This window comes from Penicillium daleae, assembly GCF_028827525.1.
Source record: "Penicillium daleae strain IBT 16125 chromosome Unknown utg000005l_segment0_segment0, whole genome shotgun sequence".
Lineage (NCBI taxonomy): Eukaryota > Fungi > Ascomycota > Eurotiomycetes > Eurotiales > Aspergillaceae > Penicillium > Penicillium daleae.
The window spans coordinates 957,559-984,270 of NW_026623153.1; the positions used below are offsets into that span (position 1 = coordinate 957,559).

The 26,712-nt window shown below is 50.3% G+C and overlaps 12 protein-coding genes across 12 annotated transcripts; 5 read left to right on the forward strand and 7 right to left on the reverse strand.

The window, feature by feature from the left end:
* Positions 1 to 73: 73 nt before the first annotated feature.
* N7458_004642 (Short-chain dehydrogenase/reductase SDR) lies at positions 74 to 574 on the forward strand (the record flags this gene model as incomplete). Its single annotated transcript, XM_056908024.1, has 3 exons — positions 74 to 103; positions 163 to 249; positions 500 to 574. The coding sequence occupies 3 exons, from the start codon at positions 74 to 76 to the stop codon at positions 572 to 574; spliced, it is 192 nt and encodes a 63-aa protein (XP_056766642.1).
* Positions 575 to 740: 166 nt separating this feature from the next.
* Positions 741 to 2,131, reverse strand: pex26 (the record flags this gene model as incomplete). The annotated part of the gene is made up of 2 exons (XM_056908025.1): positions 741 to 1,614; positions 1,683 to 2,131. The coding sequence occupies 2 exons, from the start codon at positions 2,129 to 2,131 to the stop codon at positions 741 to 743; spliced, it is 1,323 nt and encodes a 440-aa protein (XP_056766643.1).
* Positions 2,132 to 3,536: 1,405 nt separating this feature from the next.
* N7458_004644 (CAF1 family ribonuclease) lies at positions 3,537 to 5,535 on the forward strand (the record flags this gene model as incomplete). Its single annotated transcript, XM_056908026.1, has 5 exons — positions 3,537 to 3,765; positions 3,828 to 3,920; positions 3,977 to 4,203; positions 4,272 to 4,896; positions 4,952 to 5,535. 5 exons carry the CDS (start codon positions 3,537 to 3,539, stop codon positions 5,533 to 5,535), a joined length of 1,758 nt encoding a protein of 585 aa, XP_056766644.1.
* A 613-nt stretch (positions 5,536 to 6,148) lies between these two features.
* Positions 6,149 to 7,303, forward strand: N7458_004645 (mitochondrial 54S ribosomal protein mL46; the record flags this gene model as incomplete). Its single annotated transcript, XM_056908027.1, has 3 exons — positions 6,149 to 6,194; positions 6,258 to 6,925; positions 7,001 to 7,303. The coding sequence occupies 3 exons, from the start codon at positions 6,149 to 6,151 to the stop codon at positions 7,301 to 7,303; spliced, it is 1,017 nt and encodes a 338-aa protein (XP_056766645.1).
* Positions 7,304 to 7,651: 348 nt separating this feature from the next.
* Positions 7,652 to 8,174, reverse strand: N7458_004646 (cysteine-rich PDZ-binding protein; the record flags this gene model as incomplete). Its single annotated transcript, XM_056908028.1, has 3 exons — positions 7,652 to 7,737; positions 7,800 to 7,923; positions 8,007 to 8,174. 3 exons carry the CDS (start codon positions 8,172 to 8,174, stop codon positions 7,652 to 7,654), a joined length of 378 nt encoding a protein of 125 aa, XP_056766646.1.
* Positions 8,175 to 8,806: 632 nt separating this feature from the next.
* On the reverse strand, positions 8,807 to 10,039 carry N7458_004647 (uncharacterized protein; the record flags this gene model as incomplete). The annotated part of the gene is made up of 3 exons (XM_056908029.1): positions 8,807 to 9,232; positions 9,301 to 9,733; positions 9,792 to 10,039. The coding sequence occupies 3 exons, from the start codon at positions 10,037 to 10,039 to the stop codon at positions 8,807 to 8,809; spliced, it is 1,107 nt and encodes a 368-aa protein (XP_056766647.1).
* Positions 10,040 to 13,063: 3,024 nt separating this feature from the next.
* On the forward strand, positions 13,064 to 13,846 carry N7458_004648 (uncharacterized protein; the record flags this gene model as incomplete). The annotated part of the gene is made up of 1 exon (XM_056908030.1): positions 13,064 to 13,846. The coding sequence occupies one exon, from the start codon at positions 13,064 to 13,066 to the stop codon at positions 13,844 to 13,846; it is 783 nt and encodes a 260-aa protein (XP_056766648.1).
* A 1,801-nt stretch (positions 13,847 to 15,647) lies between these two features.
* On the reverse strand, positions 15,648 to 16,118 carry N7458_004649 (ATP synthase subunit C family protein; the record flags this gene model as incomplete). Its single annotated transcript, XM_056908031.1, has 1 exon — positions 15,648 to 16,118. The coding sequence occupies one exon, from the start codon at positions 16,116 to 16,118 to the stop codon at positions 15,648 to 15,650; it is 471 nt and encodes a 156-aa protein (XP_056766649.1).
* A 4,738-nt stretch (positions 16,119 to 20,856) lies between these two features.
* N7458_004650 (uncharacterized protein) lies at positions 20,857 to 21,570 on the forward strand (the record flags this gene model as incomplete). Its single annotated transcript, XM_056908032.1, has 1 exon — positions 20,857 to 21,570. The coding sequence occupies one exon, from the start codon at positions 20,857 to 20,859 to the stop codon at positions 21,568 to 21,570; it is 714 nt and encodes a 237-aa protein (XP_056766650.1).
* Positions 21,571 to 23,532: 1,962 nt separating this feature from the next.
* N7458_004651 (GNAT family N-acetyltransferase) lies at positions 23,533 to 24,060 on the reverse strand (the record flags this gene model as incomplete). The annotated part of the gene is made up of 1 exon (XM_056908033.1): positions 23,533 to 24,060. The coding sequence occupies one exon, from the start codon at positions 24,058 to 24,060 to the stop codon at positions 23,533 to 23,535; it is 528 nt and encodes a 175-aa protein (XP_056766651.1).
* Positions 24,061 to 24,518: 458 nt separating this feature from the next.
* On the reverse strand, positions 24,519 to 24,904 carry N7458_004652 (uncharacterized protein; the record flags this gene model as incomplete). The annotated part of the gene is made up of 2 exons (XM_056908034.1): positions 24,519 to 24,614; positions 24,668 to 24,904. The coding sequence occupies 2 exons, from the start codon at positions 24,902 to 24,904 to the stop codon at positions 24,519 to 24,521; spliced, it is 333 nt and encodes a 110-aa protein (XP_056766652.1).
* Positions 24,905 to 25,350: 446 nt separating this feature from the next.
* Positions 25,351 to 26,478, reverse strand: N7458_004653 (isocitrate lyase/PEP mutase family protein; the record flags this gene model as incomplete). Its single annotated transcript, XM_056908035.1, has 3 exons — positions 25,351 to 25,380; positions 25,449 to 25,930; positions 25,995 to 26,478. The coding sequence occupies 3 exons, from the start codon at positions 26,476 to 26,478 to the stop codon at positions 25,351 to 25,353; spliced, it is 996 nt and encodes a 331-aa protein (XP_056766653.1).
* Positions 26,479 to 26,712: the final 234 nt, after the last annotated feature.

Below are 26,712 nucleotides of genomic sequence, written 5' to 3' on the forward strand. Positions count from 1 at the left end.
CTGACTCGATTCATTTTTCTCGGAGATACTCCAAAGTCTTGAAAATACCAAAGGTTGAGGCCAGCTTTTCAAGATGCCGCTCACTGGACAAACCGTGCTCCTGGTATGAGAACCCTCACCAATATGCGCCACGAATATTATTTAAACCATACTCCCAGGTAGACCGGAGCATCAATGGGGATTGGCGAGGCCATCGCAAAAGCCCTGGCCAAGGAGGGTGCCAATCTAATCTTTCTATCTCGCTCTGAAGTATGGGCAAGCAAGCCCCTTAAACCCCCTTGGCAGCAGCGGTTTACATGCTGAATCAGCCTCTTAATGTCTCTATCAAGGCATTGGACGTCGTTCCATCAGGTAAATTATCCATTCGGAATGTGAAGAGGCTTGTTATAAGCTGACACCATTTAGCCTAACGATCCCTCAACGTGTTTGACCGAAACTGGAATGAGCGGCTGCGCAAGTGAGCTTGGACAGACAGTACAAACATGAATATCTTCATTAGCACCAGAAGCCCAGGCGCTTGATCCAGGAGGAAGCAACGTCACGCAGCGACGAGCGCGGGCGATCTGGTATTTGATGATAAAGTACATGAATAAACAAAAGAATCACAGTCGAAGGAAATATATATGCGGCATCAAGCTCCCCATTTCCGAAGAGGGAGTATCCGTATCAGAGAACAAAATGTACATGATAGGTCATGTTGAAAACAAAAGAAACAAAAACTCACATCCCGAGTCTATATCTCAGATATAGCTCACCTTCACACCCATCCCAACCGTACCTTTCACCTTCTGCCAGGCCGAGCCCGTGATTCTGCGGACTCGTTCACGTACGTCCTGCCGGCTCATGGCCATCAGGATGCCAAGCACAAAGAGCAAGGTACGCGCTATTGAGAGTGGGTTGCCAGACACGCTTTGGATAATCTTCTTGAACAAATTGCGCAACATGGTCGCCATAGCCCGAGTCTGGCCTCGAGCTTCGGGCTTGACCTGCTTCTTTGAGCTCTTAGAGGCTGACGAAGAGAGCGCCGTCCGGGAGCTGGATTTGCCGCTCGGCGTTGACTTGTCTGTCGCTTTAGACCCCTTGGCCTTGCTGCGCGGGATATCTTTCTCGATCCCGTAGTCCACTTCACTAGTATTGCGCTTATGGCCATTTGTTTGGGTGGCCGCAGCTCTCGCAGCTTCTTCCTCAGCCTGCTGCCGCTCGTCGTCCCGCTGGCGCTCGAATTCTGCGTCCTTTTGGCGCTGGAGTTCGGCCGCACGCATTTCTCCTCGTTCCTTTTCTTCCTTTAGACCCTCCAGTGTTTGGAGGAATAGCTCTTTGCGCTCTTCATCCAAGACCTCGCTGAGGTTAATGAACTCTTGCGCATACTCCCACTCTTCGTTCCGAGGCAGCACGTGCAGAGTGAACAGCTCGATGATTCGTACTCGGGCAGCCAGATCTTTCGGCGTGTCGGTTCCATTGGCAGCCGATATGCGGTGCTGCTGGATGCCGTCTGATGCATCCTGAAGGCGATCTGTGAGGTCTAAAATGGGTTGCCCGTATGATGAGAGGTAGGTCTCGAGGCGTTGTTGGTTCAGTGACTGAGAGGAGGAGTGATTGAGGATCAGAGTGGCCCTAAAGAAGTTTCATTAGCTGGCGATGTTCTACAGATCCAAATGGGGGTGTTCGAGGTGAAAACTGACAAGTTGTAGACAACCTCGGCGTCCACGGAGCCTTCCCGGCCCCGGTATCCGACCTGCACGACGGTCTCCCAGATTCCACCTTCGCGCACTTGCGTCGCGATCGCTTTCCACTCCTTCTGGCCAAATTGACTCTTTCCCTCCTCTGCACCAAGGTCTACAATTGCGCTGAGAAGCGTGATGTAGAGGTTCCAAACCTTGATCCTCCACGTGCTGGGAGCGGTGGCGATCGGCGCGACCGCGGCGGAATGATCGCCATTGGTAAGCTGTTCATCTTGGGAAGACGGGACGGTGATAATCGGTTGCAATGAGGCAAGCGACTCCGGGAGACGTCGCGTGAGGTAGAGTTGGGAAGCTTTCTTGTATGTCCTAGAGCAGAGCTTCGCGGGGGAGGTGGAGGCGGAGGACGCGGAGGAGAGTTGGGTGTGAGAGGACGACATTCCGTCAGTCATTGTGCCCCGAGATTGCGGGAGAGAGTGGGTATATGGAATGTCAATGGGAGAAAGGATGAGAGAAAAAGGCCATGAGCACGAGGAAGGAGAGATGGGAATGGCGTTTCGGGAGAGCAAGACTGGGGCACTGCGATCGGCTGTCGTTTTCCCTCGGCTCGCCCAAGTCCGGGGTTGGTCACGGGATCGCCATTCCCCGACGGGCTTCCCCATTCGGACTGTGTTGTGTTTACATTCGAGATGTTCTATAAACTGACAAACTATGGGTAATTAGATATCATGTTTTCTGTCAAATTTTTGAGCAAATACAGCCTCAGGTGGGTTTCCACTAATTTGAATTTTTGTTACGCTCCCTTTCTAACTAACCTGGTAGAGGAGCATTAGATGTACTTCCAACATTGATCATGATATATTGACAACGGGCCAGTACGAAGATATATGCGTGAATTAGGATAGCAATACGCATCACTCTTTCAACTTACCTTCTAAAAGTATATCGCCTCGTTGAAGGACTGACCCGATAACTACCAACTACAGATAGCGAATATGCTCAAAGCATCTAGGATTCAACAACTGCCAACACTGATATCACTTCTGACTCGGCCAGTACTCCCAAAAGCCCCTCACATCTGATGAAGACTGATCTAAAGTAGCTGTCAATATAAGCAACGACACAAGCAACACTCTTGACGTGACCCTCGCCCGTAAGTGGCCTAGTTGTTTCACGATCATTCCTCTTTCCTCGCTATACTGGGCATGAATTTTGTCCCTCAAAGTCACCCACCTATGATATTATTCATTTGTTTCGTGATATTACTTCATTCTTCTCTCCTCCCACATTAGATTTGACTTTGATCCCACAAAGCCACCTTCCTGTACACTCACTAAGTTGTTTCTCTTCCTTGCGTCTCTTATCCTACACTCTAGCTAACCTTCTTCCTATAAGGTCACCAACAAATCAAACAACTGACTTGCTTTGAGGTATTCTTCCATCCTTCACCCATCTCACACTCGACAGAGCTGTCGTCATCAACTCCGCCATATTTCTTCCTTTTGTCATTCATCCCACTCTCAAAGTGATACTCTTCCTACAAGGCCACCAACCTGCGAGGTCAGCAAGTGGCTTCGTTATATACCTTCTTCTTTACTCATTTTATACTCGAGGTGACTTTCGTCCGATCAAATCACAAACCTATATGCCAAGTTTTGCTTCCGGATGCTTCTTCTATCTTTCTCTTATCCTTCACGCTCGCAAACAAACAATCACCCAAACAAAGTGATCAAGACGAAAGCACGATTCACAACATCCCCGATTTTACTTTTGTCCCAAACATCATCAAGCTCTTACACCATCTTATCACTCAAGTCCGCCTCTAATCCATTCAATTGCACACAAGATCCATTCACAATGGATTTAACGTCTGGGAATATTGCTTTCTATCTGCCCTGGCTACTCAGTGAGGTGGCTACCAGTTGCTTTGTTGCTATGGACCTCGAGATGTCCGGCATCGCCCTCTCTGTGAAATACCAGGGCACCAAGTCTCTCCAGAAGCACTACGAAGAAAACAAAGCTGCTGCGGAAAAGTACCAGGTACTACAGGTTGGATTGACAATCTGCCGTGAGGACAAAGAAAGAGGTACTGTTCATTGCTTGATCTATATTCTCTTTGTTTATTTGTAAAAGGCTAACTCCAAATAGGGAGCTATGTGCTCAGACCCTACAACATCTCGCTCAACCCGTGTCTGGACCGCAATCTCAACGTTAACCGGGATTGTACTTTTATGGGCTGGTGTATGTGCTTGTTATCCCTTGCTCTGTTATCGAACAAATTGACTGACTTGAAATAGCCATGGAATTCTTGGCTGGCCACAGGTTCGATGTTGGCAGCCTCTTCACCCACGGTGTACGCTATTTGTCCCGGGATGAGGAGATTGCAGCTCGGGAGGAAGCTGTCCGACGATGGGCTCCTACTGATCCCATGGATAATATCGAACACAAGCTTCGGGATGAAGCAGACATCAAATTTCTTGAGGCTGTCCGTTGTCAAATTGAGACATGGATAGCCGGAGGGAAGGTAAGCTCTTTCTAACTTTGGAGGTACCGTCTCGGAGACCCTCTTGTGAAGCTAACCCGTATCCTTAGACACGCGGTACGTATCTAAGCATCCCTCCTACTACCAACGGGCATGGAAAGGTTCGCCAGGGTTGCCCGAACGATTTGAGCAAGACACAGAAATGGCTCATACACAACTTGGTCAAGACGGAGTTTCCGAGCCTGAAGTCTCGAGGCATGCCCACGTATATCCAGATTGAGCAGCGCAACGGCGGTGCCATGGAGTTCAACGACAGAATCAGAGAGAGTGACCAGCGCATTCGAAAGCATGTGGGATTCCGATGGATCGTAGAGGCTTTGGCCGGCGGCGACCTGTCAGAACTAGAGCCGGCGACCTTCGCGGACCTTTTACCAGAGGACACAGATCCGTCCATCACAGCGAAAGTGCTCGCGGACCGAATCAAGGAACGTTTGAAGGAGAACCGGCCTATCCTCGTGGGCCACAACAGCTTTACCGATATGGTGTTCTTCTACAGATGCTTTCTTGGCCCTCTTCCCAATGCGGTAGAGGAGTTCATCGCCCTGATTCATGAGACATTTCCCATCCTGGTTGATACCAAGTTCCTGGCGACTCAGGATTTCGACGCTATGAATCTGTCCTCTTCACTGGAGGAGCTCAACAAGACCTTGGCAAAGATCACGAGCCCAAGGATTGGTATGTCTTTTTCATTACTCGCCGGGCGTTGGCAAGCTACTAACAAACTCTGTAGAAACCGACAGCTTGTACTCAAAGTACTTCTGCAAGAGAAGTGCCCACGAAGCTGGTTACGACAGCATGCTCACTGCAATCGCATTCCTCAAGCTGTCGACTCATCTCGAGGATGGAAAACTTCCCAAGGGAACGAGGGGCCGTCTGGAGGACATTGCGTATCGGCTCGTCACTCCTACTACAACTGTAGTACAGGACCTCTTCCCAAGCATCCCTCAGGACCCTTTCAGAGAGTTCTTCAATACCGAAGATGAAGAAAAAGAACAACAACAAGCTGAAGAGCTTGGCCTGGAGACAGTAGCGCTTTCCATCGCCTATACGGGGTCGAAGAGCGACAACGACAAGGTGCGGCAAAAGTTGTTGATTCCACGCCTAGGCAGCAAGTTCTGGCTCGAATATGGTAACAAACTGCGAGTCTTCGGGACAACTGAGAAGACTGCATATTTTGGACCGATTGAGAAGCCCGCGCACCTGCGAGCGCGGAAGAAGACCAAGAACTCCGGAGCAAATGGAGCAAATGGAGCAAATGGGGGAGTGAGCGACGATGAGGAGTTGGCGATCAACACGAACTTGATCTACCTCTAGTTAGCTGGCGGAGCATGTCCAGCATATCTTGAATTTGCAGTTGATAGCATTAAGCTATGGGGAGACAAGGAGGAATGCGGTGGGAGAGCATGGTTCTAGCCGATCATGTTGGTGCGAATCCTGCAATTCGCAACAGAGCAGACAGTATTTAGCTATGGAAGAGAAGGCATACGACGGGAAACAAGTTTGTTCATATTTGCAATTATCGAGGAATAACGAATGGTAGCGAAGGCAATGGAATGATCTGGTACCAAGCCCAGTGGCTGGAACCGGTGCTGAGATGTTTGCAGCAGCTATCTAACAGTACACCTTGGATTATGTGAAGGTACCGCTAGCGAAAAATAGCCGCAATTCGTTCTGAGCACCACTTAATGATCGACTGACCGTGAGGAAAATTCGAGGACAGTGACGATAAGGAAACGGGTGCTTGAAGAGGAGGAAGAAGAGTTTGAGACGCGACGAGCTTTTAAAGTGGCCCATCGCCCGCTAGTCCTGATGGAGTCTAGTGGGAACGTGACCGCCTTTGCCTTTGCTGGAACTTTTCTTGGAGACTCCAGAGCATCACGGAGGTGATAATAGGCCAATCCAACTGCCATTGTCATACACCGCGACGATGTCGACAGGATCCAATGGTGCTCGGCGCATTGCGTCGCTGATGCGTATGTTCCTTGACTGATCTGTAGCCTTGAAACCCTTGACACTGATGACCACCGGCCAAACAGGACCATCCAGACTCGACAGCGTCTGCAGAAGCTGTCAAGAGACCCTGGGTCGCCGCAACTATGCCTCTGCTGCTGCTGCGAGTGAAACAACGACTACTTCCTCGCCAATCCCTTCCACTTCCTCCATCACCGACCCTGTCTACACCATCAACGCCGGTGTGGTTCTCTCCCGCCCTCCCCAGATCACGCGCGACCTCGAGCCCTTTGAGAAAGCCTTTTATTTCTACCAGAAGCGTCTGAATGAGCGCCTGTCCCTTCCTTTCACCAAATACTTCTACTTCAAGCGTGGCACGCCAGCGGACGTGGACTGGAAAAACAAGATTAAGGAGCGCCGGACCCCGGCACGCGACATTGGCAAGTACAACGCGTACGACAACGATGCATGGAACGACGAGTTGCTCCTAGGATCAAAGGAGGCCGAGCCTGAACATCTAGTGGAGACGCTAGTGCAGGATGCCGAGTCCACAGCCAATGCCACTTCCCAGGACACTAGCAAGAAGGAAGAGATCCCGCGGCCATTCTCGCGACTGACGGAGGCGGATAAGAAGGGTGATCACAAGAGTCTGAACCGGTTGTTGTCTCGGACTTTGTACCTGCTGGTGCAGTCGAAGGAGGGCTACTGGAAGTTCCCCAGTTTGCCTATCGAGGGAGATGAGACCCTGCACGAGGTGAGTGTCCGCCTCGGATGACGATGCCACGATTTATCTTTGCGACTTTTTGCTAACATGGTCTGCTCTATTCAGGCCGCCCAACGTACCCTCTCCCAAACCGCTGGTTTCAACATGAACACCTGGATGGTTGGTTTCCACCCCGCTGGTCACCACGTTTACCACAACCGCAAGCCCCACGTCGACAAGGCCACTGGTGCCGCCGTCCACGGCGAAAAGACCTTCTTCATGAAGACCCGCATCATGGCCGGTCAGGCCGATCTCTCCGGTAGCGTGGAGGAGCTCAAGGACTACAAGTGGCTGTCCAAGGATGAGATTCCGCAATACCTGCTGCCGCAGTACTACAGCAACATTAAGAACATGCTGGCCGACCGGTAAATGGGCTTCCAGAGGGTGTTCCTGGTTGCTTCCAACGCCAAGCACACACTTTGGTCAAATTTTTTTGAAAACGTGTATGAACAAGGGGGAGCGAGAGCGCGGCGCGAGGTCATCCCAGCCAGGAAATGATGGATTTTTGCCTCCTGGCACTATGCGTTATCAGCAACGCACTGCATATACTCTTACCGCGCATGCCATGTATAACTAGATATCTCTTTTCTTCTCATTGTACTGTCAATCGAATTCATTTCATCGAAGGTCCCATCGAATATTTCCTCCTAAACTCCAAGCGCCATGCGATAAAATACATTGCCCAGTAAAACCCATCAAACTGCCCCCATGAATGGATCATTTCAAATTGAACTTCTGTCCCTGTACGACAGGCTGGTCCTTGGCTGACTTGCCAGCCAAGTTCTTCCCACACATCGGACAAGCTAGACGCGAACCAGTCAACCCAACAAGAACCCTGGACAAACACGACTCGCATGATACGTACCATTCTTCTGATAAGCACAGCGCTGACAATACTTCCTCCCCTGCTCAGTCTTGGTCTTGCACTGCTCGCAAGACGAGGCATAAGCCGCATATGGATTCTTCGCCTTTGCGCTGAGAAGCTTACTCTAAGCAACATGTTAGTGGCAGCCCATATATCAAGGTCTTCTTACAGATAACCACCAAAGGCCAAGGGAAGTAGAATTCATACCTTGCCCACACCCGTCGCGCCCAGAGTTGGCTTGGGTTTCCCTTTATCTGTGGATGATCCGCCTACTGTGGTCGCCGGCGAGCCGTAGTACATGTCATTCTTGCGCTTGACGCCCGGCGTGGCGAGCTCGGTGGCTTTGAGCTTTTTCTGACACTTGGCGCAAACCATGGTCGTCTCTGAAGCTGAAATATACTGAACTGGACTGGGATGGTTGATGCTTGAAGTTGGATATTGGGGGTTGAAATGTCGGAGATGATGTTATCGCTTGTGGTCCGCCACCGCCTGGCGTTGATGCCAAGACTTTGACGGAGGCGAGGATGGGGTGGGAGAGAGTGGGCAAATTGTGGGAAGATTAGAGGTTATCACTCTCCATAGTCGGAAGAGGTAACAAAATGACTCTTTTCAACTCTGTGTGCGTTTGCAGGTGAATAGCAAGCTGAATTTCCAAGATCGTATCTGGTTTAAGAATCTTGCCATAGCTACGCGGTGGTACTACCATGGTTCAATAGTTCTACAGGAAACTCAAGAACAACCACCATGTATGGACAAGAAAATCTCAATTATTTTAATCTGGGTATTGACATCAAAAATGGGTATTTCAAGCAGGAAATAATTCCAAAGCAAAATGACACACAAACATCCTCAATCAAATCACATAAAAAGTTGGAACGTTCTCCATCGAGCTGGCAACATCCACCAGCCCCATTATTAGAATCATAATCATAGAATCGCAAAGTCGAACACAAGGAAAGCTCAATCCCCAGCCCTATCGTGCATTCCTGGACAGCTAGCTAGAGAATCTAGTTCTCCTGTCGCTGCTGCTCAGGCTGGGGGGTATGAGCGACAGGCTGTTGATAATCCTGCTGAGCCGGCTGCGGGTATGACTGCTGGTAGTGCTGTTGTTGATAGGGCTGCTGCACAAGCACCGGGTTTTGTTGCTGGTAGGCCTGGTAGGCCTGGTAGGTCGGGTACGGGCCAGGACCGTAGTGGTATTGCGCAACCATGTTCTTGTCCTCGCGATCATCGACGCTGCGCCATTTCGAGCAGGCAAGCAAGATGCCCACAAACGTGCCCACGATGAAGAAGAACTGGAGGACGGACTGGACGCAGGACAGGTAGTTTGGCTGCGTGGTATTTTCGAGAGAGTAGCGGATGTAGACGACGGCGAATGTCAGGTTTAGTGCCATCCAGGCGATGCTGCCACCAAGGAGGGAGAAGATGGGGAACTATTTACGGCCGGCATTAGTCCACTGAATCAAGAGAAGTAGCAGGGATAAGGAAAGGCTTAGCTTACCTTGGAAGCAAATCGGTGCGATCCAGCCTTGACCACAATGAAAATGAACCAAGCGACAACCTCCAGCGAGAGAATCCACCAGATGATAGCGCGTGCGGCTTCCAGATTGTTGTACGAGCTTGTAAGGGGCGAGAAGTAGTCGTTCTGGACAATCTGCACCTGGAAGGCAACGTACAAAGCAAAAGTGGCGAGGGAGACGACAGACACCAGACCAAGAATGACCCAGTGGATGATCGCCACGACGGCATATGGCTTGCCAGCATCAGTGAGGCGATCCAGCACGCTGTGGATGAGATGATAGAAGATGAAGAAGATGAGACAGCCAGCGACCAGGTAGAAGAACTCGTTCAGCATCAGGTCAATGACATAGTACATTTCAACATTGGCATTAGCGAAGAAAAAGATCTCATAAACCAGAATCGTCAACATGGATCTATTGTTCGTCCCCGGGTTAGCGACATATCTTTGATTTGTGGAAGAATCGCACGTACGCCAAGTAAAGGAGCAGAGCAGGCAAAACGCCCTTCAGCTGGCCTCGGCCATTGTGGATTAAGCAGGTCCAGATGAGGAAACCGATCAGGGCGAGAATGGTGAGCACGTCGAATGCAAAGCCCGCGATGAACAGAGTCTTTGATCTGAGCACGTCCAAGGAGAACTGAATATCTTGAGACCATGGGTTATCGTTATAGTAGCTGCTGTAGCTACTGGAGCTTCCGCCCGAGCTGCGACGCGGGGCCATCTTCGTTCAGGGATTGGACAGATCAATCTGGAGTGGTTGGAGAGCAGAGACTTCTCTCAATGAGAGTTCAGATTTTGTCTAGCTCTCTAGACTAGCTATCTGCTGCGCGAGGTGGTTGTTTGTTGCGGCCAAACGTATGTCGCGGGATGAAGAGACAAACAAGAAATAAATCTACACTCGCAAAGCCTGCCCATCGTGGAGTCATTCCAACTTTTTAACGACTTTCTTCCCATGTTGCAAATCGACGCTACTAGACCCTGAATACGAGGCTGAGCCCCCCTGCGGCGAAGAAGGAGGCCCGTCATTGGCCGGAATGTGTTTAGGGCAGAGAAGCTGGCGCTAACTATACGAACGAGTGCAAAGCCAAAATCTTGGCTGCGAATTAGTTCGCCCAGTTTTAGGGGCTGTACTTCGTAGAGAGCTAGACTGGCCATTAGGAGGGCTCGTTGCTGGGCTAACTACTGACTTGATTCCCTTCCAAATGTAGCCCCTTTTCGCCCGTTGCTCATGTTACTCGTTTGGCCCCCAACCCCTCGACAAGTCCAGAAAGTATCGGCAGTTGGCCAGCTATTTTTAGTGTTTCTTCATCTCTGCTGTGCTTAGAGTGACCAGCTCGAACATTAGCGATCTATGTATCAGTTGGATCCTGTTAACTTGGCATAGAGTCATCGTCATCGATCACGTCAAGACGAAGGTCTTTGTCAGAGCTGGGGAATTCTCAGTGACCAAGGTCGTGTTCAGGACCTCAAGTTGGCAGCTCGTAAAGATGAGAAAATGAGTTCGCTTGGGCCTATAGGCGACCCATGCCAACTCATCACTCGTTGAGTGGTGATGACGATAGTAGAGAAAGACAAGGACAAACACGTCTCTTCGTAGAAGAAATCTAGGATCGCATTCACGGAGATATTGTTAGTCCTTGTATAATTTGATTGGGAACCACTTGGGGGCTTTTTGTACTCCGGACACACCAACACTTAAAGTAATCCCAAGGAACCAAGATCTTGGAACGACAGTTTGAGCTGATATCTCTCGTCTAAGATGACATCGCCACTTGGATATCGCAAGTCGGCATCTCCGACATGGCCGCACTTCTCAACCCTTGATGCTGTCCACCGGGTCCACTGCCGATTTCCTTGTTCAGCGCAATACAGCCGTGGAGCGCAAGGACACATCCACAACTGGCGTGGAGTGGCTGAGCCCGCGGCCACCGCCACCCGCCCCCAGCTGAGACGCGTCTTGCGCGATCCTTTCGCGAGCTCAAATGTACCAAGTTCCACTTGCCAGACCGAGGTCAGAGTCAGCCGAGTCTAGTGGATCAGACTAAAGATTCGCCAGGGATTCCCCAGCCCAGATATCAGATCACATCCGCCGACCAGGGGATATCCCAGTCCGGGCTCCAGCTCGCGGAGAACTCCATAGACTCGGAGTACACGAACTTGAAGTGATGCTCTCCACCCAACCCAACCCAACCCACCCCAACCAGGAGACAACAAAGAATGGAAAAAGACACTAGTGCACACTAGCAACATGTTCGCCATGCATTGACCCGACCGATCGCCTGGGAACAGATCCAAAAGTATAATAAACAATCCACACGGCATGCGCCGCCCGTGGCGAACCTGTCAACGACCAACGTCGCACTAACTGCCCTAACTCCTCCATCCAAAGGGTAATCCAACCGAGTCGAGTCGAGTCCGTCAATATCATCTTCAGCTCCCCGCTATCCACGCGTAGAATATGTCTCGCTCTTCTCCGAGCTGCCCTTTCCTCCTACTGGACCAAACGACAATAAACGAGCCCTACCGTCTCAGAAAGAATGGGTCCCTGAATCGCTTTGGTTTCCCCATCGCCCTACAGTATCCTTATGGATTGCATCCACTCACGCCCCTTGTACTAATCCCCGAGATCCTTTAGATCGTGCGTCACCACATGATTGATTCCCCGGAGATGCATGGTGACCCGCCACTTGCAAACTGGTCTGCAGGATCATCTCTCGCCGAAGCGATCGAGCGCCGACAGGGCTCCTGGTCCACAGTATCCAGCTTACCACGTCCACCATGCTGGTTATGCTCGGCATGGCGATAATGAAGCACTACTCGAAGACCGGAGTAAACTAGTCTCCATATTTATCGCCTCAGTGGCATCGTAGCTTTTACTCGCTTGTTCGCGGGTCTCTGTTGGTGGATGAAGAGGTTCGAGGCTCGGTCAGCGGGCTAGGCTGCTCCTTTGATCTCCCCTGAATATGAATGGACCTTGGTTTTTTTAAGATGCAGGGGGGAAGGGCGTTCGGAGGCAATCCATATAAATAGTTAAAAGTCACGATGCAATAATAGGTTCAATTCCCCTTTTGCTTTTTTGTTCATCGTTTTTGGCGAGTTGATCTTTCTACTATCTTGACTTGTTTTTTGATTTCCGGTGGATGTAGCCCCATGAATCAGGTCTCGTTATAAACCTCGGGGATTTTAATCTACACTTGGAGTTTCTTTTTGTTTTTCGATACTTACTCTTTTTCGCTTCTTTTATTTTTCTTTTCTTTTTGGGGTCGTGTTCCCTGGATACACTTCCCTCTGCCGGATTCGGTTCCATCCGCGGAGTCCCGCACCGCGACGGTACCTTGTCAACTGCATTTCTGAGATCATATCCCAACAATCCGTCCTACAAGGCTCGCTGCAATCATTCCGGTCTTGGACTATATTTTCCTACCTTTGTCCGCTCTTATCGCATCTATATCGTGAAACAGGCGCTGCCACGACCCGCCCCTCCGCCTCGACAACCAGGCCATCCGTCTATGATCTGCAGAACATCAAAGCTCAATTAAGTGCTGGACACTCAGCTCAGCCTCGCCATTGACACGCAGTCCCTACGATCCGCGTCTCAATCGATCTCTCCCCGATCAAAGACCATCAATCGGGTAACCACGTCTATCTCAAGATCCAGAGAGAAAAAAAAAAGAAAACAATAGCGCAGCCAAATCGTGGAACCACCACATCCACTCACCCAAAAGAAAGATAATCATATCTCAAAATGCCCCCAGATGGCTCATCCTTCACTACGTTAAACCTCCCGCCCACATTCACCCTCCCCCAATGCATGGAATACTTCGAGCTCAAAGCGGGCCCAAACACCGATCTATGGCGCAAGCCACCTAACGGCGACACCTCCACCGCCCCCATCGTCTTCACATCCCTCCGCCACCCCTTCGTCGTCGCCGAAGTCACCGTCAGCGCCGACTGGGAAATGGAATGGGACCAGGGCGGGCTGGTCATTTTCGCCGGCGCAGCACCCCAATCTTTCTCCTCGGATGCGAACACGACGCCAACTGGGAACGGACTACCCTCGACACGCCGCTCGTCCGCGCAACCGTGTAAATGGGTGAAAGCGGGAATGGAGTTTTCATCAGGGACGGTCAACGCGTCCTCCGTGAGTGCCACGGCCGATGGCGCGGACTGGTGTTTGTCGCCGTTGGCGCAGGGCGTGGCTGGGCCGGCGATTCAGTCGTTGCGGATTAAGCTGGAGCGGGTTGGCCATGCGCTGTGGATTTGGTATCAGATTCCGTTGGCGGTGCCGTATGCGCTGTCCCCCGGTGCGGTGGGGGGTACGTGGAAGAAGTTGCGGGAGGTGACGTGGTTCTTTTATGGGGTTGAGGATAAGTTTGTTCATGTGGGTGTTTATGCTAGTCGGCCGACGAATATTGCCCGGGGGCAGACTATGTGGGATGCTATGCATGGGTTGACGTTGGAGAGTACCTCGGCGGCTGGGTCGTCGGATGGGTTGGTTGTTGAGTTTGAAGATCTGGAAATCTTCTAAACTAGTAGTGCGCCTCGAGGTGGTTTGGCCCTTTTCCATTGATGGGGTTTGTCCTTTTCTTTCTTGCAGCTTCTTGTTCGATGTCATTTTCCTTCTTTTGACCCGGGAGATCTGGGCTTTTTTCCTGTCTATCACTAATTCTTTGATACCTTTCGTCTTTTCAGCGTTTGAGCAAGCGAGTCATGTGGCATGATGGAGTTGCTTTCGACTTGAATCATCTATTCGTGTGATTAAGCTTAGATGTCTGGTTACTGAATCTATACCGTTTAGCTAACTATGTCTCATTGACTTGACTAAATCATGGTCCTTCGAATGATACCTCTGCGTTCTGTACTCTGTTGCCTACTGTTTGGAATTTGAACCCGAGTCTCGGTGATTATACTGGAAGGTCATGATAGATCAATTCACAGGCTATACACTGAAGAGAGCTAAAAACAATGGCTCAGTACAAAAAGGTGGTGTAAACCTGAAATGAAGGTAAATATGAGTCCGGCTAGACTCGGCAACCGCCTGGATATCATGAGCCGTCGACGAGACGTTGCAGAACGACCAATATGCAGCACACTGAAACTTGGGGATTGAAGCTACAGCCTTCGATTACTCATTGTTGTGTTTTTTTCGGTTCAAAATAAGGTAGAAATGTTAGGGTCTGGACTGTCCTATCCTATCTGAGCAAGTCGGGCATGTGCAGGATATACTTCCGCTGGCATTGTAACGGGATAAACACCAGCTACAGACGATCACTTTCAACATCCTACCAAGCTCTCAGAACGCATTTCTTTTTCCGGATATATACCACAAATACCCTAGACAAGTTACTTCTCTAAATAAGATTCCAGCAAGAATGGCAGCTCGATAGTTCAGCCTTAATATACTACTGTAATGCTCGACCGGATCCGTCGTTGATGTCATGCGGCTGAGTCATCCGGACCCGGCGGCAAGCGCTTCCCCGAGGTCCCGGAAGCTAGTGCGAGTTTTGCGCTGGGGATTGCCGAGGGAGTTGAAGCTGGGCGTGCACCTCGAAACGTAGCGATATAGGAATAAAAAGTAGGACAATCGATAGAGTACTGTACAGATAATATCCCAGTCAAGCATTGACCTCCAATGCCTCCGCGTTGGTGGGTGGTGGCCGTTAGAAGTGTACACGTTTCCAGTTCCGCTGAGCCGGAAGCATCGAAAACCTGGAGAGACAGGGGGGAACTTCCGATGGATGTCCACCCCCAACATTGCAGGAAGCTTGGGAGATTGAGCTCTGCAAGAGGCGTTTCTCGTTTCTGGGGGTCTAGAAGCGTCGAATGCGACGGATTTTGAGTACGATTTACAGAGAGTAGCGAGTACAAGCGCCAGCACAGCGATCATGGGTCCAGAAGACAAAAGAGAGTCGTAGATAAGCTCAGCACGAAAATGACACAAGCTAGGGGGAGAGAGGATTTGGTGGTGATACACAGCCGGAGAGCGAGACTCTCAACACACAGAGTTTTGGTTTGGCTCGTTGGAAGTTGGGATGGGTGGGCCATATAAAGACTCTATATGTACATAAAGAAAAAGGTGTTGTAGATGACGCTGAAAAGTAGTACATGGTAATACATCACGACCAAATACCCTCCCCGGCAAAAAAAGGGAACAAAGGAAAAGAAGAAGTCGCAAAAAAAAGGTCTATAACGAGGTTTTTTCTTTTTCCCACTCTCTTTTCCCCTCTGGGTTCTCTTTGCATACCCTCTCCACAGTTTCTCATCTCGCTATACAAACCAGCGAGAAGGAAACCGGGAGCAAGTATTTTTGCCCTCCATATTTCAAACGCTTAGACGTACTTGCACATCATGGCAACCATGAGATCGAACAGACCCATGGCCTCGACGAAGGCGAAACCCAGAATGGCGTAGGAGAAGAGCTGGCCACGCAGAGCAGGGTTGCGGGAGACACTCATGAGGAGAGCGGCGAAGACGAGACCGATACCGATACCGGCACCACCGAGACCGATGGCAGCGGAACCCATACCCAGGTTCTTGGAGACCTCAACCATGGCGGTGGCGACCTCGGAGGAGTACTGACGGCGGGCAGCGGACTGGAAGGCCTGGCGGGCGTTGGCCTGGAGGAGGGTGGGCGAGGAGACGCGCTTGGGAGCAGCGAAGGTGGCCACGGGGGCCTTCTTCTGGGAGGTGAAGGTGCGCTTGGTGGCAGCGTTGAGCTGGAAGCGAGCAGCGGGGCGGGCGACCTTGGAGGTCTGGGCCATGGTGGAAGCCAGGCGCTGGGCGAAGACACGGGAGGCCATTGTGAAGAGTGAAGATTGGGAATATAGGAGGGTGGTTTGGTTTGGTTTGGGAGGGGAGAAAAGGAGGATAGGTTTGGAAATGGAACTTTTCAGGGAGGAAAAAGCTGGGAAACTATGGAAGACGGTCTGCCCAGGACATAAATACTCTCCGGGCAAATTTTCGCCGGTCCGCCCTCCCAGTCGAGGCTAGTGCGTTGGTTGGGTAAAAAAAATGGGAAAAAAAGGGAAAGCCCTATTCTGTGCGGGACGGGAGTATTTCACGAGCACCGTATGGTGTAGTACCAATAGTCTCGTAGTCTCATCCTCCCACTGGGTGTGTCGATGGAATGTTGGGGGGGGAACTTGGTCCTTGGGTTTGGACGTGGTTTTTCCGGTTATTTCATTTCTTACAGCAGGTATGATACGGAGGATATACAGAATCGACAGGAGATAAGATACACACTGGACCTGGGTGAAACTTGTTCGCTGGTCGGGTTCGTTCGGGTGCTTCATTGAGGAAGGGCGATTGGGAACTTGGTGGAGCTGTTCTCTTGCAATAATACACGATGGAGACAACCGACCCAAGAGAGCTCCATACGGATCCATAATCTCCCAGACCCAGTTTCAATTCCCCCTGCATGCTGTTTCTCGACTATCCATCCCATCTATCACATATACACCAGTCGAACTATCCATCTCGTCTCTGGAGTCCTGGGAAAGCCAACAATCCCTGGAAAACCCGAACTGTCATCAGCTCAAATCTTTTTTTTTTTCTCTCCTTCCCTGCGGTGGATCATCTTCTAATTAAGTGGGTCGATCCACCCGATCCATCGAAATACCCAACCAATCATAACCCTCAGCTGACCCACTCCGTTTCTGGATTTCTTCCCGGCGTCGCCCAATTCGGGCCGACTCGGATTCCAGGCCCACCAGGGCCAGTGTCACTGGGCAACCATCGGCTGGATGGCTGGTTCCGGTGGATTCTCGCTCACCCTGTTCCTCGGGACCGCCATCCTCACCGAGTCGTCTCTTTTGGAGCCACGTAATTTTGGTCCGGATCCGGCACCCGTCGCTTGTTCGCCAGGGCCAGTCCAGTTTCCACTGACCAGTTCAGAGACAGGAGAGAACACGGTCATCAATTCTACAGTCCGATTTCTCGCTGGGCCACGTTATACACCAGAAACTACGGGAGATACGCCTCCCGCATGAACCCGCAGGACCGGGGGGGGGAGGGATCTCGGGCGGCTTTTATACCTGTCGCAGGACCAAAGTCCACGACGTAGGTGGAAAGGAAAGACTGAACCCAAAAAGGTAAAAAAAGGTAAAAAACAAAAAGGGAAGAAAATTACGGCCTTCCCTCGCTTCCCTCGGCCTCCACCGAGTCTGAGAAAAAAAGAAATAGGATTCCCGACCCGCCAGAACCCGACTTTCACGCGCACCATCTGGCAAATCTGGGACCCCCTTCCACCCGGTTCACCCCAGCCCAGCAACCGCCGGCCCCAAACGGGGTCAATTCGATTCAGCGCGACGCGCTGAATCGTTTAACATCCATTTCGCACCCCCGGAGCAGCAGTGCTGGCCAGCGCATGCTGGCCAAAGTGAACAAACCGAAAAGGGGTCCGGAGGCTCTGCGATCATTCCGTGGGAAAATCTGCGCCGGCTGCAGGCGCGGCGGGATCGAAAGGAGCTTGGCGGGACCCACACAAGCTCGATTTTTTTTTTTGGCGGTGCAGGGATCTGCTGGCAGGGTTTTGCTGCCGGGACCGTTGGCGATCGGGGCTCCTTGCTGAGCCTCGTTGAGAGAGAGGGAGCTATGGTGAGGATGGGGGGAAGATGGAGACTTTTATATCTTGGGTTTTTTTGGGAGCAATTGAGGGTGGTAAATTATTATTATTCTTATTCTTATTATTATCTTGGTGGTGTATACTCCGTATACGGAGTACAGTATGGAGACTCCATTCTCTGATTCCTGTGTATGGAGTTGTGGATTATTACCATGAGACGGGGAGTGAAGCCATTCAGTTTCGTGGGATGTGGAAGGGGCTCCGCTCGGGTGTTTGCGGGTAAGCGGATTACACAATACGTACACAATACGAGGTCACGACTCATCGAGGCATCATCGACCCGCCGTGAGGTCATGCGAATGGACAGGACACACTCAGGACAGTTGGCATAAACCCAAAAACCCCAGCCAGAAAAAGAGAGAAAAAAAAGAAACCTGGTTCTTCATTCTGAATGGTGGACCGCTCATTCCAGTTCCCTGAGCTGTATTCGGGTATATCTGCTCGCTGCTATACAACTGATATGGCAACTCCCAGGTCAGACGACTCCCAGGACCAGCACTCCCCAGCACTCCGACTCCGGAGCTCGGCTTCACCTGTCTCAAGGAGGTATTAGGGAATCCACTGGATGGGGCAGTTGTGGACCAGTGGAACCTGTATACATACGTAGTCCACATACACATAGTCCACTCTGAACAGTACGGGATGTATCGACTCCGTTCTCAGGTACGAGAAACGGGAAACTCCAGAATTACGCGCTTGTCCCGAACGCCCGTGATTCTGGAAAGATTTCAGCTGGATAGATTTCAGCATTTGGTGCGGTATCTGCAATGAATTGGCTGTTCTATACACTCTCACGGTACTTACTAAGAAAGGCTGCTTGGCTGCCGCATGGGTTGGATGATTATTACTAGCCACGCCTTGAAGAATGGACGTTCCGATCCCGTAGGCCAATCATCGTCAATCGGGCTTCCACGAGGGCACCGCAGATCGAAGGAATGTCGGGAATGTGAACTCGAGTACTCCGTACATACTGTAATGTATGCTCTGCAGGATAGATCTCCCGTGATCCTGTCTGTTGGTCGAGCCGAGGGATAGATATAAACATGCCTCGAGTCAGTAGTCCATACAGTACAGTATGTACATCACTATCTGCAGGAACCAAGTAGATCGTGCATCCTGCACGCCAGGGTCCATGCACTAGCGAAAGATCAATGTCTTGGCCTGTCCTCCGTCCTCCGTACCCCGTTTACAGGCGCAGAACTGATACACCTATCTCCGTCCTCTTGTCTCTCGCATTCTCCATACTCCATGGTATTACTGAATGAACCTGATCGGGTCCAACTTCCTGGACCAGGACCCATCCGTGCCACACTGACCTGGGGCAATTGCCCTGCCGTGCCCTACCCCCAAAGCCACAACGGGGTTATTGTCTCTCCGGCCGCCCAGCCCAAGTAAGTTAGTAACCGATTTCGTTTAGCACCACTGCAAGAAGGGCCACTTTCTGGCTGGATTCTGGAGAATGGAGAATGGGATGAGATTTCCCCAGATCTTGTTCGTGATGAGAGATCCACCTCCGGTTTTTGCTAGACTGAATGGGTGTAGCGCGCTTTGAAGCATTTTGCCCTGGAGATTTGGGGTGATTGCTTGCCATTGGGGTTTACGCGCGAGTTGGCCAATAGATGTAGGTAGCTGTAGTCATTTTCTGTAAATGCTCTGTGTTTCCGGGACTATTTTCGGGCTTGTTCCTGGATTTGGGGACATGCCGTTTCTAGCCAACTCGAATAACAGTGCAGAATTCTTCGAACTTCCCGGGAATGTGCCCTGATAGAAGAGCGTCTAGCCTATATGAACGGACTTTGCACAATTCAGACGAGGGCTACATGAACCGTTACTCTTGTGGAATATGCTAGATTCAATCGCGGACTTTTTCATGGAGGCCCAATGGCCACGTAAAGCCTGACGCTTCCTTATTTACTCATCCACCAAAGACATTTGGTAAATATGATGGAGAGCTTTATGATGCTTATTAAATTCCACACTCATATCAAGAGTTTGCAATGGTAAATCATAAGATGTCTAAGCATAGTAACATTATCTATACAGGGGATTGCTGTGATTGGGAATATGAGAACGATGCGTTGGCCGTATAGTAGTACGCATGGCACTAAAAGAAGAGCTATAAGATACATACGCCTGTTTCAGGGAATTTTAACGTACCAGAGAGTCTGGTCTATGATCCAAATTACATCCCATCTCTTTGGGATGAATGTTTTGTCCACTGTCCCGATCTTGACCTGATGCCCATGACATCCCGTTGAACTTTCTCTTCCCAAACCATTACTTTCCTCCTCCCTTGAGATTCCAAGAAACTGCAACAAATCTATTCTCCGTCCCTCCCTGTCTTATAATCGACCACCTTCGATGTAACGCCCACAATACCACGGCAGCTTTCTTGCTTCGAGACACCTGAACAGTCGGCAAGATACCACGTCAATCCTCTCTCTGGAGGAATCTTACTCACACTCCACCAGTCCTGAATCGATGGCCGAGACATCACCGCGACTTATATCTCTACGATACATTCCTCTCTCCTCACACCACCCAGGAAAGTCTGCAACACAAAAACACAACTCTCTCTATCTTATACCTTACCAACCTCGGTTGGAAGGCCACAGCGCCGCATCCACTTATTCTTCTCCAGGAGGCTTCTTCCTACTCTCCTCCAGTCCCCCTCCGAAGTCTACAACATCAACTGAACTGGTCACTCCGTGGAGGAGCTCCTTCTTTTTCTGACTCATTTTGAGTACCAGACCGGAATTTTCCTTCTCTCTTCCACCCCCAGTTTCGTCTCTACGAATTCATCTTCCTCCGGAAGATCTTTCCCTTTCTCCTTCCCCCTCCTCCCTTTGAAAGCTACGACCGAACGATTCCTTCTCACGCTCCTCTATACACGAATCGACGACCTGACAGCCACAATGCCCAAGAATACCAGCACTCCCAACCCCAAGGGGGCCACCGAGCTGCCAAAAGCACTCGGATACGAGCTGAAAGAGATCCAAGAGATGCACGAGAGAATGAATTTCAGCATCTCTCAAATGATTCGCACCGCGGGAGCCATGACACTGGGTGAACTACATGAATATTGCCGGATCGCAGAAATTGTGAATCACAGAGCGGCCGTTCTCCGGAACCAGCTGGAGAGCATTGACCGGATCCGCCTCAACGAGATCTGCAAGAAGCTCTGGGACGTTGAGTGGTCCGCAAAGCGGCTGTCCGGTATATATTGGACACACGCAACTCTCTTCAGTGGCTGGATGGAAGAACTTCGCAAGCAGTCGTCTCAAGAGGCCTCCCACCTCCAATCCCTCCTCCACGACCCCATTTTCGAGCCCCTGCGCGTGAACGGTGTCGGAGTGGTATATCAAAATGACCCGGATATTTCGCCATATACTCCCGATAATTTTCGGCAGATGGCTGATCGGAGTTGTCTTCAGACTGATGCCGTCGAACTCCCCCGCGCTCCCCAGATGCCCTCCCCATATGCGACATGTCCCGCACCGCTGCTTGGAGATGGGCTGGTAACATATCACCGTCAGCCCACAGCCTCGAAACTGAGAAATCCACCACAAACACCAACCATTAATCCTGCTCTGTTGCAGTTGAGGGGTCCCACCAGCATCATGAATTGAACCTCAACGCAGAGCATCGAGTGAATTCCAGCGAGAACCTCCCCGAAAACCACCGACTTTGCAGCACAATGGACGACATGAATTCACGCAACGAACCACTTATGAATACAGGAGGCTGAATCTATGCGAACATCGCATTTTATACGCATGGAGGGACATTTTGCATTTGAATTTTGTTTTGCATCTACATTGAACCGGCAGGGCCGCTATTTGCTTTCGTGGATGAATCGCAAACAAAATCGATTTAATTATTAATCCCATATCCACCTGTTTCATGATGCATAATTTCTAATAAGTTAAAAGCCGAGGAAAAAGTCCCCTAAAAGAGTCCAAAAATACGAGGATGGTTCATCGACATCAGGGTCGATCCATTGACAGCGGATCATGACATCGGAATTTTTGCATCGTAAGTAACATTGCTGCCTTTTAGAACGATTCCGTCATGATATAATCAAAAGCTCATGCACCATAGACTATTGATGGAAATTCCCCTTCGGCAGGTTCCTTGTTTGTTTAGGCCCAGCGCCGTCTGTCCTTCGGCCTATAAGAGGCCTCTGCTTTCCCCTTTGCCTTCTGCTCCCTTGGAGATCTCTAAATTGACCGATCGACTCTTTTTCCCCCTATGTTTCTTCCTTACTGCCTCCTGTGCGTATGCATATATGATGCCATGTACTAGCCCGTCCTGTTGAGGTAGTGCTCAACAGATGCAGGGGCAAGTTTGCATTAGCAGGACTGTCTAACTAGGGAAGGCCATTTCCTAATAGAGTTAGCGCAGCCCTTAGCGTGGCGCTACTACGACATACAAGAACGCTGATTGACCCGCGGCATCTATACGGATCATTTCGTTTCACTGGCACTATTCAATCCAAATTCATATACTCACTAATTCGTCTACAGTGAGATTTTCCTGCAATCTCAATCATTGAGAATGATGTCTCTTAAGCTTTTAAATATATTGATACCCCCCTTAGTATGCACTACTCGCAACACCGAGCAACCGATCCCTTGACAAAAAGGAGGAGGACGGCAAGTAAGAGATCGAGGTGGTCGAGCAAAGCACATTGAGCTACGCCGCACCAAAGACAGACATCGATAAGACTGAACTCTAGTTGAAAAAGGACCACATTTATGACTGGATCACAGAGCCCGAGTTTTTGTCAATGCTCCAGAATGACAACGTCCCCACGTTGGATCAACTCCCAGAGACATGCGCTATTCGAGACCGGGAAAACTTCATAGCAATGTGGTATGCGGTTGCTCTCATGAAATGCAATCCCAACCACTATCCAGCAGCAAAGGCACAGCTCAAAGAGGAGAACCCAAAAATCGACCCATATGGCGCTGTGTATGCAGTCGCATTTCTTTTGTTGTTCCACAAGCACGCGACACGGACTAGCGAGAGCGAGTCCAGCAAGAGCTTTGCATCAAGGGCGCCAATTGCGCCGAAATATGGCCCATCAGGATCCCATCACAGACAGATTTAGTGCTCACCAAACTTATGGCCACTGCTAAGAACGCTGTCTTTTTCCGCGAGCATAGTGAGGAGGGAATGCGCGATGAGCGGATCTCGAAATTTGGGGATCGGAAGCCTGGATGCAGGACACCCAAAATCTGAGGAAGGTATCCGCAGCATTCTGGCCATTGCAGGAGGCTTGCGATTTTGCTGGATTCCTAGACAATCAGAAATAACAAGTGCAGGTATTCTGAGAAAGCAGAATTTTATTAATGAAGACCAGAGCTATGTTACAAATCTTCTGGAGGGGACTCGATGCTTCGTTCGTCCCAAAGTGGCTCTGGCGGATCTTTTATGGAGACTCATCTTCTGCAGGACTACACCCGCAATGCTACTGGATGCTGGGGAAGTAACCTGGTGGAAAATGAGAATAGCATTTATCGAGCGAATTCTCGTTGGTGATGTCTCGATCAGCAAGGCCAGAAGCGACCGACATGCAGTAACGGTATCTAAGTAGTTGACGCCTTTAGATCCAACTCCCAAGATTCGCCCACAAGGTTGATTCCAAATGTCTCGTGCTCCTCCTCCTGCACACATCGATACCCTTCGGATGTATACAGTCGACGCGCAGGTGTCAACACTTGATTCGTCCACAACACTATTCTTTCGTAACCGACCTCCTCGGCGAATGTCCTGCATTGACGAACAAGGGCTCGAGCAACTCCGAGGCCACGCGCACTCGGCTCAACCAGTAAGAGGCGAAGTTTGGCGGTATTTGGGCTTGATCGGTCTTTGACGAGCATGATGCAGCCGAGCGGGTTGCCATCTTTCTCTGCAATCCAACAACGCTCTGATTGCGCGTCGTATTGGTTGATAAATTCTGCAGCGATGCTGGCCACAAGGGCCTCGAATTGTACGCCCCAGCCGTATTCTTGATCATAAAGGACGCCGTGCCTGTGAATGATCCATCCTATATCGCCGGGTCGGTGGGTACGGAGGACGAACTCGCGACCGGAGGTTTGATCGGCAGGACTCATGGTACTGTCCGATCGCAAAGATAATAATTGCTTTAAAAGAGAAAAGACTCCATTCGCTGCTGAATCATTTTCTAGCTAACAAGACTTGTTTCAGAGGGCCGTGAAAATAATAATAAGATCCTGCAATTTCTTCCAGATCTTTCCATCTTCCATGTCAACCGAAGGGCGCGAGCTTGATTGGGCTGCGTTGGGAAAAGAACTCCGGAGAGCCGAAGCCGAGCAACAAATCAGATCAAACGGGAAAACAAATCTTAAGTTATCGACACATCGACTTGAACTACCGTGAAGCAATTTTTTGTCGCAATCGCATAGCAAACCAGGCATATAAACTTGATCACCCACGAAACATTCTCCTCCAACTAGCCTCTGGTCGCCCAAAGATGGCCGAAAGGTCCTCGGCAGGACCATCATCCCTACGATACCGATAATAGCGTAATTCACCCACTTTAAGATGTTCGCTATAAAAATATCTGCTCATGATTCTTATGAATGGGTTGATTTGAATGGCCTTCGACTTTGGCCTTGACTGGAAGCCAAGCCTCTGCTGAATGGCGCTGGAGTTTGATATAACCTTGTTCCAGGTTTTGCATACCCGTTGGCAACGCACTAAGATGGTACGTGCGTCGATCTGAATAATGATTTCTTCTAGGATCTCCAAAGGCAAGCGATTGACCAACCCGGTGCGCACGCTCTTGTTCTTTTGACGTAACTGATGCGCCTTGCGAGACTTCTCGGGTGTATGTTTGCGCGACGTAACTGGCGGCGAGACGAATGGCTTCCAATGTTGCCAGCTTCGTAAAGTGCGACGTCGAGCCGAACTCTGACCACGAGTTGTAGAGACCATCATTTGGATCCTTGTGGAGTAAGCTTGTCGTTTGTCTGATCGTGGTCTAGTGCTGAGCCTCAACGCTGTGACGAACACACCGAGGGGATATGATAGCCTGGATGCAGAAATCTGACTTGAAAGGCAAAGTACTGAAGGAGGAAGAAACCCGAAGAGAGAATGGGGAAATCGAAATGCCCGTCTCCGATCTCTGTTTAAATATCGGTGGAAGGGGGAAGGCGGCTTCAAACTATACGGAGCTCGGACCATGGGTTCGATTAGGCAAAACAGCCACAACCATGGAAGAGCCGAAGCTGCCTAACCCGACGTTGAGCTTCCCATTGAGTCTAGACTAGATTGGACTGAAGATACCAATAGTATTTGACTCATTTCCACCGAAGGAATAGATGATTCAGGAAGAACATGTGTCTATTATATTGCCCACTAGTTTCTCTGTCCACATGTATCTAGTTAAATCTATACTTCTCCTCTCGGTCCTGTATATTGCGTTAGCATTTATTGCGTTTCGAGCAAAGTAACCGTTGGGACATTTGCGAATACATACCCAATACTTGTTGAAGCCAACACCTTCACACACCTCGTCGTAGGTAAGAATCATGGGTGGCGCTCCCACGGTCATGCTTCTCTTCAATCCGTCCAAAGCCTCCCGGACGCTCTTCAGATGAGCAGCAACCAATGTCCACGGGTATGCCACGGCGCTGTACCCGAGCTCAGCAAGCTCTTTGGCTGAAAGGTTCTCCGTCTTGCCTCCTTCGATAATATTCGCGAAAATGGGGCAGCTGATCTCATCGGCGCAACGCTTCATCGCCTCTCGATCAGGTAGAGCCTCAATGAAGATGGCATCTACGCCGATACGCATGAATTCCTTAACCCGAGTCATAACTTCCTCCCAGCCGTACATCAGAGCATCAGTCCGAGCAAGGATGAAAATGTCTCTTCCTTCATTGCGAGCGTCGACGGCAGCCTGAATACGGGCAAATGCCTCTTCGCGAGAAACGACGTCCTTTCCCTTGGTGTGCCCACAGCCTGTCAAAGTCAGTTATAACTTCTTTATATGACGCAACACGGGACTGTAAGAGTTGTATCTTACGCTTTGGCCAGCGTTGATCCTCAATCATTACACCAGCTGCACCCGCGGCTGCGAAACTCTCAACAGTTCGCTTCACGTTCATCGGACTTCCGTATCCAGTATCTCCATCTGCCATGATAGGAACCGACACTTGACGAACCGTTTCCTGAATCTTGTCACACATCTCTGCCATGGCAATGTATCCAGTGTCAGGAAGACCGTAGGAGCTAGCCACGGCATAACCTGCAAGGAAGACCATAGGAAAACCGGCTTCCTCCACAAGGCGAGAGGACAGGCCATCGTACGTGCAGGCGTGGGCCAGGATCTTAGTGGGATCATTGCGAGCTTCCAGCATCATTATACGGAGACGCGCTGCCTGGAGAGAAGGGATCTTTCCGCGTACATTCTTGATATTGATATTGACATTGGTGGTGGTTCCATCCTGAGGCCCACTGGTGGCAGCGGAGTCGAAGTGGAAAGGGTAGGGAACGGTGTTTGCCGACATTTCGATGGATGCTCAGAATAAATGATCAGTTGAAGCTGATTCTCCTGACTATTGAAACAATATCTGGCTTTTTATATTAGGAAAATGCATGCGATATCGGCCTCAAGTCATCTACACTTGACCAGAACTACGAATCTCCGCCCACGGGTATTCGATCGCGGATAATTGGCAACAGCCGACGCGGAAATTTCCTTCGCGCCATCCCCAAGGCCCAAGGTCTGAGCGAGAAGCTAG